General features: G+C 40.6%; 1 protein-coding gene across 2 annotated transcripts; it reads right to left on the bottom strand.

Moving 5' to 3' along the window:
• Positions 1-4,879: 4,879 nt before the first annotated feature.
• On the bottom strand, positions 4,880-16,702 carry txndc16 (thioredoxin domain containing 16). Of its 2 annotated transcripts, XM_020650747.3 has the most exons (20): positions 16,280-16,702; positions 15,909-16,073; positions 15,736-15,818; positions 15,549-15,622; positions 15,375-15,449; positions 14,867-14,988; positions 14,563-14,653; positions 14,313-14,481; positions 13,892-14,061; positions 13,589-13,649; positions 13,383-13,500; positions 13,141-13,287; positions 12,991-13,050; positions 12,676-12,871; positions 11,596-11,726; positions 10,234-10,318; positions 9,984-10,125; positions 8,485-8,672; positions 8,145-8,335; positions 4,880-5,702 (listed from the first exon to the last, which is right to left on the bottom strand). In XM_020650747.3, exons 2-20 carry the CDS (start codon positions 16,066-16,068, stop codon positions 5,467-5,469), a joined length of 2,499 nt encoding a protein of 832 aa, XP_020506403.1. In that variant the 5' UTR covers positions 16,069-16,073; positions 16,280-16,702; the 3' UTR covers positions 4,880-5,466. The 2 variants fall into 2 exon arrangements, with proteins under 2 accessions (XP_020506403.1, XP_020506406.1); XM_020650750.3 differs by lacking the exons at positions 15,909-16,073; positions 16,280-16,702 and having other exon boundaries at positions 15,375-15,475; positions 15,736-15,787.
• Positions 16,703-16,760: the final 58 nt, after the last annotated feature.

Here is a 16,760-nt window from a genome sequence, read left to right as displayed (position 1 = left end):
GCAAAACATTTATTCTCAAGGAAGAACAAATAAACACTCTTTATTTCTCCACTAACTTCGTAAAGAGGACAATTGGGCCTGAAACAATAAAATAACAGTAAGAGAGCAAAATTGATGGGAAGTTTCCAGACTTTGAATAACAAGGTCATCTGTTACCTTCATCATTAACAACTGGTAGAAAACGGTCCCAATGCAGACTCCTAACGAGGACTGGCTTTAAAGAAGTTAGCTAAGAGAAAAACAAGTGTTTGAACAAAGTGTCACACCCTGAACCACAACACTTGAGCAGGGAAAACAGCTCCTCTGCCAGGTCGTGATGCTACATAAACTGTCCGTTATGAAAAAGATAATCAGGAACCAATCGGAGGAGAGAATCAGAATCTCTGTAAGCGTCATGAGGTAAATACTAGGGGGGGTGATTTTTCAGAGGAAAGAAAAAGAGTTGACCCTTCCTTACTATGAGATCTGCTTTAAAACATCACAAACCCTGTGACATGTTGCTTCACCACACTACTTCATTTAGTCGGAGCAAAGCAATAATCAAGTGTATTTACTTACACTCCTACTCCTTACCTTTGCATTCCTGTGGCATGAGAGGTGCACGATATATAAATCTTTAAAATGTAGGCTGGAGGCTTTTCAAAGACACAGCACTGTCACCTTACGTCACCTAAGATACACACTGTTGTGTTACAAGTGGAACAACCCACTGACATGTATGAGGGCAATCTGTCTTAAACTAACAGAGAAATGTGGCGCCAAAAACTTATGAACCGCATCATTGCGTGTGTCTGTGAGAGATAAGGGACGTCCCATGGGAGTTGTAGTGTAATTATGGTTTAGAGTTTGATTATTCCCAACCCATCTTCACATCTCTTTTCCCCTCTCCCTCAATGTCAAGAACACTCAAAATCAAAGGCCTATATTCAAGAACAACAAAGACGACTGATACAAAGGAACGTTCTCCTGTTACCAACAACCACACAGAGACATTAAAAAACATATATCCGATCCTAGAGAACAGAAAACTTCTTGATGCCTCAGAAAAACTTCCCAACACGTCTTCACCCTGCATTGTTTCTGCCTCTGTATCATCACATATTTGCACTCCTACACTTGCAGCATCTGCGGTTTATTATGCCATCAACTCTCTGTGATTGCAAACACTCCCCTTTGTGATTAAGCCAGATTCCTTCAACGCTAGCCTGCATGTGTGCCGACATGAAACCGGCCGTTGTGGTCTGCGTTATGCAACGGCAGAATCCATTTTCCAAAGAGCAGAGTTTGAGAAATTGGCCTTCTGCTTACACCATAAACTGCTTTCACTTATCTTCATTTAAGGTGATGTATAGATGTAGCCCAGCTGACTCTAAACTGTCTGCAAAGGTTACCAGTAAACACAGCGCTTTAGGTATCAGGCCTGAGTGTGTCGTCCCTCAGAAATTCAATAATATTCAAGGTCTGCTTACTCTAATGTTATAACTCACATGTAACACAGGGCAGATGGTAGCACTGCAATCTTGTTATATACGTAATCTGCTAGAGAATCATTTCCCAACTGATTGATTATGCTGACTCAGGTTTTTTCCAGGCAGCAGCAAACACAATTATTTTGTATGTTAGTCTGCATGTGAGCCATGCTTCTTCAGGTTTACACAGATCCATCCAGTGCTTTCTGTAAATCTCTAAACGCGGTGTTAGAGAGTGGGAAATGTACACAAGATTGAAGCTTACATGATCCAAAACTAATTATCAATCACATGCAAGAATACACAGCAACATGGATCATGTTGCAGAAAATCATCGACAGCATCTCAGGACACTGCACGGCTGAGATTCTACTTCACATTCACAATATGCTCTATAGGTGCAGCATGAGGGTCTTCTTTTCCCAAGGTTTGTTTTTCATATATTGGTGGATGTTGCCTAGGTTATGTATAAGCACCCAGGGATTATGATGGGCCTTGAAGCCAATAAGACGAGAGAGAAAGCACAGTTTAGTGGCATCCAGATGTGAGAGGAGAACAAATGCTGAATGTGACTTCCCATCAATTTTGTCTGCTTGAAAACAACTGAAGCGCCCAAAAGCTGCTCTGTGGTGAAATGCACTATAAAGCTTTCATACACTGTCAAGGAGAGGGGGGGGGGGGGGGTAGACCTGCAGGATCCTGCACTTAGTAAACAAGTGGATAACAGTAGAAGCTTTAGGTCTGGTTTCCATCTTGTCTTCAGCTTAATTATACTCATCTGGTGATTTGTTCAAACATCATTATCTGTAAATATCAAAACAAGGTAACTTCTGGTTATTCAACGGTATCATTCCTTCAAAACAAAGAGAAGCAGAAGAGAAACAGAGACAGCTCAAATCTCTCATGGACTTACTGTAATGATGCTGAAATATTCCCTTCACATAGTCTTGTGTTTTTGGTTAGTATTGTTTGGGCACTTAGAGAGAACACTGTGCTGAGCTCTTTCTCTAATGCAGGGAGTGTATAATTAATGGGTCTGTCATTTAATGCAGAGTGGCCCAAAATACTTCTTTATTCAACTACTTGCATTCAACAAAAAATGACAGATCAGTGGATATTTTTAAAGTATATAAACTTCCATTTACTTCTGATTAATCTACAGTTTATTTGCATACAATACTGTTCCATCAAGAGGCTACCAATGGGTACTATATGTTTCAAAGGAGGAAAACAAAACCCACTAACACATCACTAATTTCAGTTCCTGCTGCCATGAACAGATCGTGAAGTTGGCGCGTGCAGGTTTAATTTGTCATCATTATTCCTTCAGCTGGAACAGCTCTCTGGCCTCTCTTAATGGAAATATCTGCCATCAGTTCAAAGTGAGTGACAGCAGTTATCCCACCGTCCAAACTGGCATTACTTTACAAAGCTGACATATAAGTGGACATCACATAAGCTCTTAAAGACCTCTGACATAAATGTTATTTTATGTACAAATATCTTTTCCAGACTGTGGCCACATCTCAGGATTTAATCCTTTTCTAATCACTGGCTCCAGAGAAACCCAAACAAATACTGTAGGATGAAATCCAGCTGTCTGCCACGTGTAAACACTCAGTTCTGCTCAGCTTTGACACTGATTGACTTGAGCAGAGCATGCACAAACTGAGGACTGACTTCATGATGAAGAAATCCACTCCAAGACAGGAATCATTCCCTATTGGAATACTGCTTTCTCCCTGTTTGGCCTTTTACTGAGCATTTCTGATGGCTTGCCAAAACATAATCAACAACTAAGACATTTTAGACTCTATTGTCCCAAATGTATTTTTTAAAGTAAAGATATTGGACGATTGTTAGTTTAAGCTAATGCAGTAATCTCAGTCAGTAGTCACTGAATCTAATTATCACTGACAGTGAGAAACAGCAAGAAACACCTTTAATGGGTTTGTAACTGTTAAGGTACATGTGGTCAAACATGGTACTGCACCCCAACATCAATCAGTCACCATTCAGTTAGTCTACTTTTAGACACAATATTAACTTCACACGAAAAGACAGTGTACAAATCATAGACACCTGACTTAAACACGTCCTAAATATTCATGAGCATACTCTCTTTGCAATGAAAACATCAATAAGTCCATTTCATATTACGAACAGCAATGTAGCCGCCTGTGCTACACACAAGTATCCAATAGGCTAACAGGCTAATGGTATGCTAACTTGCGAATATGGAGCACAGCAACTTAAATATCTTCCTTGGTTATTAACGAACAAGTAAACCAACTTCTAAGTATTTAAAGCTTTACAGTAAATGTCTCCTACAATGATTATGGTTTACAAACTGACAGCCGGAGGGAGTTTGGCCAAAGAAAAGAAACAAGCTAGCCAAAATATTAAAATATCAAGTGGACAAACAGACAGAGGGTGTTTCTGAATTACCTTATTCAACGTCCTGGTCTCCTTTCCTCCATTTGACATGAAATTCAGTGTCTTTCTTGAAGTCATTTCGCTTTTCTGACTTTGCTCATTTTCAGGCTAACAGTTGCTAACTTTAGCCGCCAAGCTAATAACATGTATTATACGTGTTAACGCATGTTTGTAACTTTTTACATAGATTTAATTACATTTAGTTTAATATTGAGGTGCCTGACCATGAAAGGGCTGACCTCTTATTTCAAATCTCTTTTGCCGGTATGTTTCCATTGACAGTTAGCTCGAAAAATAGTTTTTATTGTTTTTGATGAACTTCACCTTGCTTCTCCATCGTGACGTCACGTTATTGTTGGGGTGCAGTACCATGTTTGACCACAGATACCCTAACCCATTCAAGGGGGCGCTGTTTCTCACTGTCAGTGATAATTAGATTCAGTGATTACTGAATGAGATTACTACATTATCTTAAACTAACAAACTGTTCAGTGTGTTTTCTTCTGTCTGCCAACTATTTCAAATGTAACTTTATCATTCCAGCTCAGTTTTGTATCCAAAAGCCCGTCAGACCTCAATACAAGGCTTGGATTGTACTTTCCCCCTTCATCTGAGACATTAATGAACATGAACCACATCAAAACCCAGCGTAACCAATGAAACCAGACCAGCTAAACTAACATTTACTGGCTTTGTTCTGCATCTAGACTGATGGGAAAATAATTACACAACCATCCCATGATGCCTCTGTTATTACAGTACAGGAGGTGGACTAATGAGAGTAGAACCAGTTCCAGGATGTAGATATCCTTCATCTAAAATCCCTGCGATGATTGTAATGACAGATCAGTCAAAACACTACTCATGAGTGATGAGGACGTTGGAAGCATGCCTTTCAGATCAAAACTTCACTCGTGTTTGCTAACTTCCAAATGAAGCTCATTGGTTGTGTGTGTGGCAAATGAATTCTCATATCAGTGGGATAATGTTTTTAAAACTTGGGACTACATTAATAAATCTGTGCAGACATAAAAAATATTTTCACAAAATAAAACTCTAAAGCCTAACATGAGAAAAACACTGCTAGTCCTCAAAGACTAAAACTGATAGAAAAAGAGAAAACTTAAGCTTTAAATTATATCCTTACAAATCCATTGTCAGCTTATCAGGAGTTCATCAGGCAAGAAACTGCACTTACATAAAAAAAACAAGACTGAAACTCAACATTTCTGTGGAACCCAGAAACACTCACAGAACATGTGCAAATGTGCAGAAACATGAAGAGTGTGTTTATGCATATTCATAGATTTCCTTTCATTCAAACGTTCACAGTGTCTTTTGGTCCATTCCACATTTCAGAGTATAAAATGTCTTAATGTAAAACTAATTCTATAGTGTTAAAAACAGAGGAATGAGGTCGGACGGGGTCTAGATCTGGTGGTGGTAGCTCGTAGTGGGCTTGTCGATGGGGGGGTCCTTTAATTGAGGCACAGGTATCTTGTGCTTATTTCAAACACCTGTTTATAAGCCCGATGATTTAATAATGGAGTCATTATCATCACTACAGTTCAGAGTGAAGGTTAGCGTTGTTGTCTGGAGCAGAAAGCCGGGAGGAGGAGGAGGAACCCGTTCCTTCTTCAACATCATTTCCCTCCACCGTCGCCTCGTCTACGTCCTCATAGTGGTCGTGTGCTGACGGAGTTCGCTGCTGGGCTGACTCCGGTTCCTGCATGTCCATCACTTTCAGGAAGTCGTAGAAGTCGTGAGCAGGAGGCCAGCTGTCGTCACCCAACATCCCTGTGGAGACGGACCAAGACAAGAGATCGTTACTAAAGATGAGACAGTAACTCATCAGTCTTCTTTAGCTAATTGGAAATAATAATATCGTCACAGCTGATTCCAGTTTTGATTATTTTTTTACCACTTGAGTTCGTCTACGTTATTATTAAATGAATTACAGAAATTAATGTTGGGAAAAATACATATACATGCACTTTAAATCTAACAGCATAAAAACAAACTCAAACAGCCCAATGTTTTGTCACAGGAGGTAAAAGTCTGGTCAGGTTGTAGGTCTCCTGTTTCTCCAGAGAGAATGTGGGGAATGTGCTGGATGACAATCCTTCAGTCCAGATTGGCAGGGGGACGAGTCTCAGCAGGGTCTGTCTCTTATCTTCACCCACACCAATACAAACGACAGGGGTCAAAGGTCAAGAGTTAATGGATCCAGAGAGCCATGCTTTAAAGCCTTCATTGAAAAAAGCTTTTTCTGTTCATTTAGCTACTCAACTCAAAGTGACTCGTACATTACTTTACACTCCTCAGACAGCGACGCCATTAGGGCCATTACATCATCATAATAAAGTAGAGTTGTTGTCATATTCCCTCACAGAGACCTTGAGGCGTACAAACACTCTAAATCTCTCTTATTCTCTAAAATGTCATTTTGTTTTTTTCTATGTTCCTTCTTTCTATGCTTGGAAATGTTGAACAGACACACGTCATGTAGTCATCTGACACAGTGCTGTATGTAGGCCCAAGGCAAAAACCTATGAACCACAACGCTCCTCCTCTTCCAGTGAATTTTATTGACGAATGTTGGTTTTTACAAGAGTAATACATGAGATGCATGTGGGAATCCCAGGTTTCCCACTGTCATTGCACTGTCATTGCACCACTATGGTTCAATGTTTGTAAGCCCTCTGGGGGCTAAGTGGCCTGGGGTCAGTTGCCTGCCTTGCCTGTTATAAGCAGCACCGCTGGCAGTGAAAAACACAATCGGAGAAACTCCTGCTGCTCAAGAGAGAGAACGCACCTCTCAGTAAAACTCCTGCTGTGTCTGGTTTTTGCTGATGGATGCACAGCATTTTTTGCTCGCTTGTCAGCAAATTAGGTATGGGTGGAAAAATTAATCGGGTGTAAAAGTGAGAGTGAATTCAGCAGAGAATCAAAAACACAACCAGATGTAGACTGTAGTTTTAGCAGCAGGTGTCCAGACGGCCTCACCACGGCTAACTTAAAAGAGCCAATAAGTTGAACAGAGCGGGAGCAACTTACAGCCTCACTGAGATCTCTAGAAACAAATATCTGTGTTTTAGTGAGTCACTTTTTGGATATTGTTTATGGATCTTCTCCGTCCTGTTGTTATGTGTTAAGGAACATCTTCTTCAACATCCTTTTTTAAAACATACTTATCGCTGAAACTTCAGCGTAAAAATGTAAACAAAGGCCCTGTGTTATGTAAAACACTTTGTTGGAATCCACCTCAGTGTCAGCTGTGACGGCTAGGAATGACTCTACAGAAACACTCTTAATTCTTGCTGTCTGGTCACACACACAGATACATATCAATTATTTATCCTGTCTAACCTCACCAAGCATTTCTACTTTAAAAGAGATAAAGGCAACATAAGCTTCATTTCTTAATGACTCAGTCTAACTTGCCATGGTTTGGTCCCGACACACTGCCAGTTATTTCACAGCGATTAAGACAGAGTACCTTCCTGTGCCCCTACTTTATGAAACAGATGCCCAAAGTTTTTTATTTACAATTTAAAGTACAAATTAAAAAATACATGTGACATTGATATGTTAAGAAAACTACAAGCAGCATTCTGCAATAAATAAGACCTAATAGTCCCACCTCTAACAGGGCAAATAGCCAATCACAGCTTACGATGAATGAGAAACTTAAATGCAAAATATATTTGTTTATCTGCACTCATTACTTATTATGAGCTAAATCAAACTTCTTGATTAAAAAAGGGTACTTTATTCATTTTCTTCTGTTGAGGCAAAGAGACTTTGAAAGGATTCTTTTGTAAAACTGGAGCTCGTTTGGAACCTTTGGGAGGCTCCTACCGTCTAGCAGATGTGTTGAGTAGATAAAACATTTTCTGTGAGGATCCTGTCAAATTTGAAATGACTTTTTGACCCTATTCAATTTTTGTTTTTAATAACTTCTGAACGTACTTACAAGGGAAAAAACTGTCAAAGGTATCCAACATACCTTGAACAAAATCTAAATATTTCTCAGTCTTTTCTTCCATACAGTGAAAAAAAGTGGTTCAAATATTTTGTGCTACTTCATAATACAATATACTTGAAAGTAGGGGTATGGTATCGCAGGGTTCCTCACAATACGATAGGATACCACACAACAAAAGGGTACAATACGACATGATTGAACTTGAAAAGATGTGGCCTGAGGAGTCATTAAGTCAAATGACTCCTCCTTACCTGCGGGGGATTCTTTGCCATCCTCGACCCTCTGCAGCCACTGCAGCACAGCAGGCGCTCCTATGGGGGTGTTGGAGGGGTACTGGTAGATTTCATCTCCAGAGGGCAAATGTGTGAGGACCAGAGCAGGGAGGGGGGGCATGGAGCCCAGGTATGACCCCAGGACAGACATACCAGCTGGAGTACGGCCACTGGAACACAATGCAACAAAATACATTTAAAACAATCAAAAGTGTATAAAAATAGACAAAGTGGAGTACATGATGGATGACTGGAGCTTCAAATCTAGTGAGCTGAGTCTGTTCTATTGACTGACTGAAGGACTTATCGATGTACATACAGGTGGATCCAGCAGGCCAGGTAACGCTCCATCTTCCCCCCACCCAACTCTACCACTCCTCTCATCTCCTCCAGCAGCGCCTGGTTCTGCCTCCAGCCGATCTCATCCTCCTCTTCTCCCACAAAGAGGAGGAGGAGGGCTTTACCCAGGGAGAGGAAGGACGGCAGGTTCTCCACTGTGAGCTCAGGCTGGAGAGAGAAGCGAGAAAAGGATTAAGCTAGAAGGAAACCTGTTTAATATGATCATTCACACCCCTATCACAAGAGCTGGACAAATTTAAGGGAATGTATGCAAATGACTGTATCACTATCTTTTTCATTAATATCTCTTAAACGTTTTTCCAATAAAATTTTAAACTATGACTAGAATTTAGTTTTTTTAAGAGACTGTATGCAAATTATCAGCTCTGGCAAAAAAAAAAGACAACATTTTCAGATTTTCTGAAAACCTTTTTTAATCAATTGTAAAAAGAAAATCTAATATAAATAACAATAGTGTGAATGCTGTTTACAACATTCCCACAAATTATTAACTAAGACCTGAGTTTTTATAATTTAAGGGGCTGTGCTCAAAGTCTAAGCGCTGTCAAAAATAAATTAAATTAATCACTTTACCTATGGTAAACAATATATATACAAATGTTTTGTTTTGCCCAGTTAAAAAAATGATAATCTACGACTGGTATAGGACTCATTTAAGGGACTGTATGCAAATGATAAGCTCTACAGTTTTTTTTACAGTTTTTATTTTGCAATCTTTTTAAATGAAACCCTAAAATCTTTTTCCAATATCATAAATTATAAATTATGACAAGAGTTGGAACTATTTAAGGGACTGTATGCAAATAATCATCTATAAGAAAAATTTAATTCAACACGTTTTTTTAAATGTCAAAAAAAAAAAAAATGTTTTATCGTGACTGTTAAAATTTGCAAGAATTTTGAGAATAAAAAAAATAAAAACTCCTTCAGCATACCACACCATCATCAGAGTGAGTCTTGTTTTCTGAATGCTCTTAACTGGCTTGAATACACTTTATTAATAATTAAATAACAAACTTTTTGTTGCCTTAATGAAGCTGAAAAACAACAGCGCCACCCAGAGGAAGACTGTGTTCAAACTTTGAACTTTTCAATGTAAACACCAAACTTTGCACTAACCTTGACCCTGGTGTCCACACTTAAACTCATGCGGAGCCTGTTTGAACATCACTTCTTTTTATCTGTTTACACTAGAGAATGTAAACTCTGACATAACGCATACTCTGACCTTGGATCGTGTGGAAACTACATCCAGACTCTGTCCACATATGGTGCTTGTTATTGAACGATTCCATCTTCTTACAATTTAATGAGATTTAAACGAGGTTAGGCCACATTCTGACTTCAGCTGTATGCATTTATTCTGAACTTTTATGACACTCTTTTGAGTATTTAGAAGTATTTCTCAATGCAAACATGACTGTATCACCCAGCGAGACACTCGGTTTACTCACTCACCAGTGGATGCAGCAGTGCAGACTTAATGTGTGTGAGCAGCTCTTCAACAGAAGTTGGCAGAGTCAGTGAGGAAGGACGACTCTGAGTCCTCCACGATGGAAACACAAACACTCCAGGAAGGCCCACAGTGTGCTCTGCAGCCCTGCACACACAACATCACACTTAAATACACTTTGTACACATTTTAAAAAATCAACCGAGAAGAGAAATTGCATCTTACTGAATGTAAGACTGAATGCAGAGCTGTTACCATTCCTCTGCCAGCTCAACTGTCAGCAGCCCGCTCAGCACCTCTCCTCTCAGGGACTTGGCTGCTTCAGTAAAGAGTGATGCACCTGACAAGACAAGAGTCACATCATCACACAGCGTTACATACAGAAGGTGGGTCATGGGTGGGTACGAGGAGTAGGTGGTGGAGGAAAATTTGAGATATTTCTGCCATTTTTTCTAACTTAATTTCTGCCTCTAAGCATCCTCCACGTCCAAGGATCTCAAGGGTAACCCATATTTCAGCTCTGATATAGCTTACCCCCCTTTGACATAGAGATCCACTAACAAAAACACTTTCCTGCTTCAGACCCTAACCCTCAGATTGAATCACGACGCTCCATCACTCACCTGAACAGATCCAAGACCATCCAGAAGGAAAAAAAAGTGGAGCCTAGCTAATCTCTTGCCTGATCACTGTCCACTTAACCCTGCGGGACACCACAGTGGCCAATCAAACACTTGCAATCACACATTTCACGTTTCTGCTCGACTCTGCACCTGCCTGTTTTTGGGTTGGATGTGTGTGTTTTCTCGAACTGTTGTATACTGTTTATCAAAATAAAGAAGGCAGCTGTCTGGACTGAGTTTGCCCAAGACGAGTTTGGTGAGAGGACGTTTTCTGTCATGACGCTGATAGCAAAGATGCTACTTACTGATGGCTGTTTGCTTGTTGACAAATGTTACATTTTGTATAAAATAAAAGTGAAGAAATGAACTTTAAAATGATGACATTTGAACATGTTTATTGGGGGATATTCAGATTGATCACAAAGTCACCTGGAAAGAACAGCTTGGTTTTGTCTGTGCTACATCGTTTGTCATTTTAAGAGAAATAAGGACTTTTTTTAATAAGCTTAACCATCTCTAGAAGCTTTTCAATACTTTTTGCCTGTTTCTACATTTTGTCTTCCCTTCACCTTATATGTGATGTCTGATATCTAGTTAGTTAGATATCCACCACACACATGCTCTCATATCTTCTTCATATACATGTATTTTCTGTGTGAAATAAATAAATAAATATCCTGCACTGCTTGCCATATTATTGTGAACAATTGAGGTAGGAGCACCCTCTGCTGGAGAATCATGTAACGAAACCTTTTCATATCAGTGTGAAGAAGTTGATCTATGTGCTGTGAGCAAATATAAAGACCTGTAAATCTGTCTAGTTCTAAAAATGACATGAAGTGTTTCTCTTTATTGGATTTCTTTTTAGACAGAAATTAAAATAATCCAGTGCACCAGTGATTATTAATCTCGGTTTATTGACAATTCTTTTAGCCTTAACTTTAGTTGTAGATTTGATTTGAGCTCCTTGATAAACAGGAAGTGATGTATGTACCTGCATCTGTCTGGAACAGCCCCAGCACTCGGTCGGGCTTGTGGCCTGCTAGCTCAGGGTGAGGCGACTCCTGGAGGAATGATGTCACTTCTTTAGGGGTGGACAGCAGCACAGGAGAAGCTCGACTGCTCCTGGGGGAAAGAACCGACACATACACAGATGTAAACAGACTGTTTACACTACATGAAGGAACTTCTGCTTAAATTAAACCAGACCGATGATAAACTGTATCTCTGAAGCACTACGAGACAGGAAACAAGAAATCTGGTAAAGCTAAATAAGTAACTAGGGATAAGCAATGACCCACACTGACAATGTATTTGTGAAAAACCCCTGAGACTGATTTATAAACCATTCTGCTGTTTATGTTTATGTCCGGACTCAGACTGAGCTTGTTTCCTGTGTGAGTTTATTTGTAGTCGTGGAGATAAACCGTGGCTTATTCGGCTCTAATGGATCAAATAAATAGAAGTGGAAAGAAGCAGCCTCTACTAGTGATCTGTCATCTGATTGATTATCTTATTTTCTGTGCATCATTCTGATACATTGTATATAATGTTCGGTCTGCAGCTGTTTTTGTAATTAGGAACTGTGAGGCTGCATGATTTGTGCCTTTGATTTCACAACTAAGAGGATATGAATTACATGTCAAAAACACTGGATACTACATTTCCCATGATGCAATTTATTGGCTCCCTTTTTCTTGTAGAGTCCCACATAATGAGGAACACTAACTGCTCGGATTGATTTAGCATCTTTAAAGGATGAAAGGACAGAAACACCCAATGTGTTACTTTTCCTTTTAACCCTGATGATGTCACTATGACATCATCAGGGTTATTTATTTACCTCCGAAATCACAGAAAGCAATAAAAGAAGGTTTTACCAAGTCGAGTAGTTTTCCCAATGCTGAGTAAATTAAAGTGGATGTGTCAAATGGCACTTTGATTTCTTAGCTTTAGCGGTTAGCATATTAGCATATTTACCTGTAATTCTGTTTGTTTGTGATTTTTATTTTATATCAACTTAGAAAAAAAGGAATAAGAAGAAGGAAGTTGATTCAAAGAAAGAGTGTCTCACAGCATGATGGAGCGATGCAGCGCCTCAGTACCCAGCATGCCTCTGTACTGCTGGGCTGACTCCCGGGGGCGGAGCAACAGGACGCTGGGGAATGCTGTGATTGGCCGGAACGGGATCGGGGGGGAGCCGCCCGTCTGAGCGGCACAGAGGTCAGTCCACTCGCCGCAGTCGACCGCACACATCTGGACCTCGGAGCCTGAAGTGATCGATTAATAAAGGAAAACATCAGGATCGAATCTGATAATCTTATAAGAATGTTATCATCAAAAACATAAGAAATGTCAGATACTAAAAAACCAAAGTCATGCTGTTTACCTTCAAGTCTCTCTGCAACTTCAATATACGAGCTGAGAAAAGCCATAGCAACAGCATCCCCTGGTGGTGAAAACAGAAACTGCAGTTCATTCAATGTCATCTGTTTATATTTTCTGCTTGGTTGTTGTGATCAGGAGTTGTGAGTGTTACATCTGAGGTAGAAGAGCACCACAGTGAGGCTGCTCTGAGCGACTGCAGCGTGGAAGTTTTCAGAGGTCAGCTGGGTGATTGAGTCCATGTCCAGCAGGTCGCCTCGGTTTTCATACAGAGACGCTGCTACTTCATCGTCCAGTTCGCCTGAGGAGACAGAAACACAGATTTACTCTCATGCCGGGACTCCTTTGCTTTTTCCTTTCAGTCACCGTTTGATTTCTGTTTTTTTTTTTTCTTACCAACATGTGAATCCTCCTCCACCGCCTCGTCCTCGTCCTCCTCTCCTTCCTCCTCGTTTGTGAAGAGATCTAACACCTCGTTAAAGTCGTGCAAGGTCAAATATTTCACGTCTGAACTCTTAAAACACAAACACACAGACAGAAGGTAAAACACCTGTGGGAAAACAGCTGGCTGTATTCTGAACATGTGCAGGAGGCGTTAATACCTTCACAGGCAACCTGTAAGCAGCGTTATAATCATCTGAGGTCTTCACTGCAGGACTCTGTCTGATGATGACACACACACACACACACACACACACACACACACACACACACACACACACACACACACACACACACACACACACACACACACACACACACACACACACACACACACACACACACACACACACACAGCAGAAAAAAGGGTAAAAAGTCGATCAATACATTCTAACAGTATCAAAAGAAACGCTTCAGCATGAAAACAGGATGTTACTTCTTGTGTAAAATCATCCAACATGTACCTGTGTACCAGGACCAGCAGGGCGAGGCCCCGCAGCCTCCAGGCCAAGGTGACAGCCGTCTCCCGGTCCAGGTGCTCGGTGGCAGGACGAGCGAACAAGAAGACCTGGGGGGTCTGCTGGTAGGGGAACACTGGGGGCTGGACTGAGGAGGGGTCTTCATAAACTTCTGACTGAGAGTGGAGAGACATATATCCAGTTATTTTATCGTATTTTCTCTGCCGTGGAAGCAGAAACAATCACTTCTTTTACTCTTCACTTCTTCACTTTTATCTTAATTGTTTCGTTTTGTTTAATTTCTCGTGAGTAAAGAGACATTCTAATGACAAAGGAAAAAAAATTATAACTACAAGACATGCAACTGGTGCCAAAAATCTTGGTTATAATCCACAAGATTATTCCACTCTGAGTCCTCTTTACTGACCACTAGTGGAGCCTCCATGAGCTGCAGGAAGGAGTGCAGGCTGAGGGTGGAGAGGGGTTTCCTCATGCGGGTTAAAGGACAGCGCTCTGAGGTCATCGGGCTCCTGTAGCTGCTGTGAAGCCTGCAGTGGAGGAACCACACCTGGGAGGAGTGAGACAGCTCGTCCACACTGAGAGACAGACGGAGGAGAAAGAGTTAGACACAGGACGATGGCTGTGAGAATGTGATTCGTGTAGAAGGAAAGACCTACCCCAGGTGCTTCAGAACCGGGCCTCCTGTGATGAGGATGAACTGGTATTTGGATCCGTACACATATGCCGTCTCCATCATGGATCTGTGCTCTGAAGTGACCCAATCAGCACAATGAAGTCAGTTTGATCAGTTTAATCCAACAATGGTTTTGTGTTGTCTTCAGGAATCTTAAACAGGAAAATCCATCAGACACTTTTATCAGAATCACCAACATACGACCACTTAGTTGTGTGTGTGTGTGTGTGTGTGTGTGTGTGTGTGTGTGTGTGTGTGTGTGTGGGTGTGGGTGTGTGCGTCTTTACCTTGTGTTCCCAAACTGCGAACATAACCCAGCACGAGATCCTTCTTCCCTCTGGCTGCCTTCTCCATGGCCAGCAGGTCAGCGTCTGTGTGGACGTACTTCACCTCTTCACGCAGGATGGCACTGGAGGTCGACGGGGAGGAGAGAGAGCTCAATTTTAAACACAATGTCAAGTAAATCTTCAGGGATGAAACTGGCACAGAGGAGCGAGACATATCCAGCTTTGGATTCACATATAAAGACGTTAAGTCCTCGATGGTTTCTGTATATTGTCATGATATTTGTGGTAAAAAGCTTGTTGTACTTTTTGCAGAAATACACTTTAAACAGTAGTTTATGATTTTTTTTTTGGGAGGGGAATAATTGCCTTATTTATTTTCTCTAAACTCATTGCAATGAAAACTTAACACCATTTTTGAATTGTAAAGCTTAAAAAATACACCTTGTCTGAGGCTCTGAAGAACATTAAAGATAGAGGTTGGAGCCTCTCACAGCTGCTGTTTACTTACAACAGGACTTCAGAGACGATGGAGTTGACATCAAACACGGTGTCCAAATCAAAACCCAGGAACTCCTTTCCACCCCTGACGAAGAGAAACGGGCGTCGTTACTACAAAAAAGGTTGTTCGTTATTAATGTGAGTTATAGAGTCCAGATTATCTTTTTAAGTCTACACTTCCTACCTGAAGAGAAAAGCTGTGTGCAGCGCCCTCTCGTCTGTGCAGTGTGTGTGAACCAGCTCTTTATTGCAGTTGACCTAAGCAGAATAAACAAACTTCAACCGCTCATATTCTAATATCCATTTCTGAAAGTAGTAAATATGTGAGATTGAAGGTGGAGCATACAGCTGTGTGTGACGACTGTGGTTACCTTGCCAACCAACACCCCATAATCCTGCAGAGCCTCAACAGACTTCTCCAGCTCCACCAAAAAGAGGGACACTGTTGGAGAAACTGAAGACAAACACTCATCATCCTCATCTGTATCAATATAAAGTTTACATAGATGGATAAGTGGATGATCGTCTCTTATGTGAGGTCTACCTTGATGCTCAAAATAGATAAACATCATCTTCCCTGAATGCAACTTCTCGTAGAAGTCTGCTGCAGTGTACTCCATCAGATCTGACGTGTTGGCCTTCTCCGTGCATCCTCCTGACCTCATCCACAGCAGGAACACGGACAAACACATCCACACACACATGATCTCTGTGGGGAAGAAGGTCATTGTAATAATGTAAGATTAACTTTTCAATGGGAGATCCCCATAAAACAAAGTAATGGTAAGAAAAGACTAAAAAGTACATTCAGTTATTATCAAACGACCTGCCCTATCTTCATAAAACATATCTGACTGTTAAATGTTAAATATGAAGTGACAGGAGCATGCACATTAAAGAAGACTGTAAGGTTACCTGAGACAGTCGAGGTGGGGTTAAGAGTTCAACTTTACTCTTCACAAATGACAAAAATGCTAATAACCACAGATAATAATTCACATATCGTTTTAACAAAATATAAAGAGCAGCAGCTTTTCCTAGTCGAGGAAAGAATGGCGCATTTTTATTACTTATGAGGAATATAAGGGACGCTAGCTAGCTTTTAGCTAAGCATGTTAGCAACCGACCGGATAGATGAGCACTGCTTTAAATGGCTAGCTAAAGTTAGCGCCTGTACATTTATATGAGTCATGTCAACTATGTATATGATGATGCAACGAAGGGAAGTAGACTAATACGTTTACAATGTTTTTAACTATACAACTTGAAATAGTTAAAGTGTTTTTAAAGAGTGGCGTTCCAGTTTTCGTTAAAGTGTTAAGTTGTTATATGTAGGATAGCACTTCCTAGTTTTCTTTCAGAATAAAAGCCTTCGTTTGTAAACGTTTGGCAAAGT

This window comes from Labrus bergylta, chromosome 24 (genome assembly GCF_963930695.1).
Source record: "Labrus bergylta chromosome 24, fLabBer1.1, whole genome shotgun sequence".
Taxonomy (NCBI): domain Eukaryota; kingdom Metazoa; phylum Chordata; class Actinopteri; order Labriformes; family Labridae; genus Labrus; species Labrus bergylta.
The sequence above is the reverse complement of the archived record's forward strand: the minus strand, read 5'-3'. Positions and strand labels throughout refer to the sequence as shown.

Excerpts from the sequence above, each read along its gene's own strand:
- txndc16 (XM_020650747.3), bottom strand. The coding sequence starts at position 16,068 with ATGTGTGTGTGGATGTGTTTGTCCGTGTTCCTGCTGTGGATGAGGTCA. Across the intron at positions 10,319-11,595 it reads GCTGTTCCAGACAGATGCAG|GTGCATCACTCTTTACTGAA; the intron begins GTACATACATCA and ends TTGTCTTGTCAG. Across the intron at positions 10,126-10,233 it reads GTTGAGCTGGCAGAGGAATG|GGCTGCAGAGCACACTGTGG; the intron begins GTAACAGCTCTG and ends TTGTGTGTGCAG.